The sequence below is a fragment of the Lottia gigantea genome, assembly GCF_000327385.1.
Source record: "Lottia gigantea unplaced genomic scaffold LOTGIsca_3905, whole genome shotgun sequence".
In the NCBI taxonomy this organism is placed as follows: Eukaryota; Metazoa; Mollusca; class Gastropoda; family Lottiidae; genus Lottia; species Lottia gigantea.
Window position 1 is genome coordinate 1 of NW_008709337.1, and position 778 is coordinate 778.

At 33.4% G+C, this 778-nt stretch overlaps 1 protein-coding gene across 1 annotated transcript; it reads right to left on the bottom strand.

Moving 5' to 3' along the window:
• Positions 1-154: 154 nt before the first annotated feature.
• Positions 155-496, bottom strand: LOTGIDRAFT_147671 (hypothetical protein; the record flags this gene model as incomplete). The annotated part of the gene is made up of 1 exon (XM_009059523.1): positions 155-496. A coding segment is annotated over one exon (342 nt), but the record flags the coding sequence as incomplete, so codon positions are not given.
• Positions 497-778: the final 282 nt, after the last annotated feature.

The window sequence follows — 778 nt, forward strand, 5'->3', positions numbered from 1 at the left end:
AAATAGGTATCCACGAAAATAGGTATCCACGAAAATAGGAAACCACGAAAATAGGTAATCACGAAAATAGGTAATCACGAAAATAGGTAATCACGAAAATAGGTAATCACGAAAATAGGTATCCACGAAAATAGGAAACCACGAAAATAGGTAATCACGAAAATAGGTAACCACGAAAATAGGAAACCACGAAAATAGGTATCCACGAAAATAGGAAACCACGAAAATAGGTAATCACGAAAATAGGAAACCACGAAAATAGGTAACCACGAAAATAGGTATCCACGAAAATAGGAAACCACGAAAATAGGAAACCACGAAAATAGGTAACCACGAAAATAGGTAACCACGAAAATAGGTATCCACGAAAATAGGAAACCACGAAAATAGGTATCCACGAAAATAGGAAACCACGAAAATAGGTATCCACGAAAATAGGAAACCACGAAAATAGGTATCCACGAAAATAGGAAACCACGAAAATAGGTAACCACGAAAGTAGCTAATCACCTATTTTCACTTTTTTGAGAAATTTCCACATTTTATTGAAATTTTCGCATTTTATTGAAATAAAGTCTATAGAATGTACCCCAATCTTGAGTAATAAATATATCCTTGTCTTTAACTTTAAAAGACTGCGATACGTTTATTGCTAAAGTTAAAGACTTGGATACATAATTTACTCAAGTTAAAAACTAGGATACATGTATTACTCAGATTAAAGACTGGGGATACATGTATTACTCAAGTTAAAGACATGGGATACATGTATTCATCA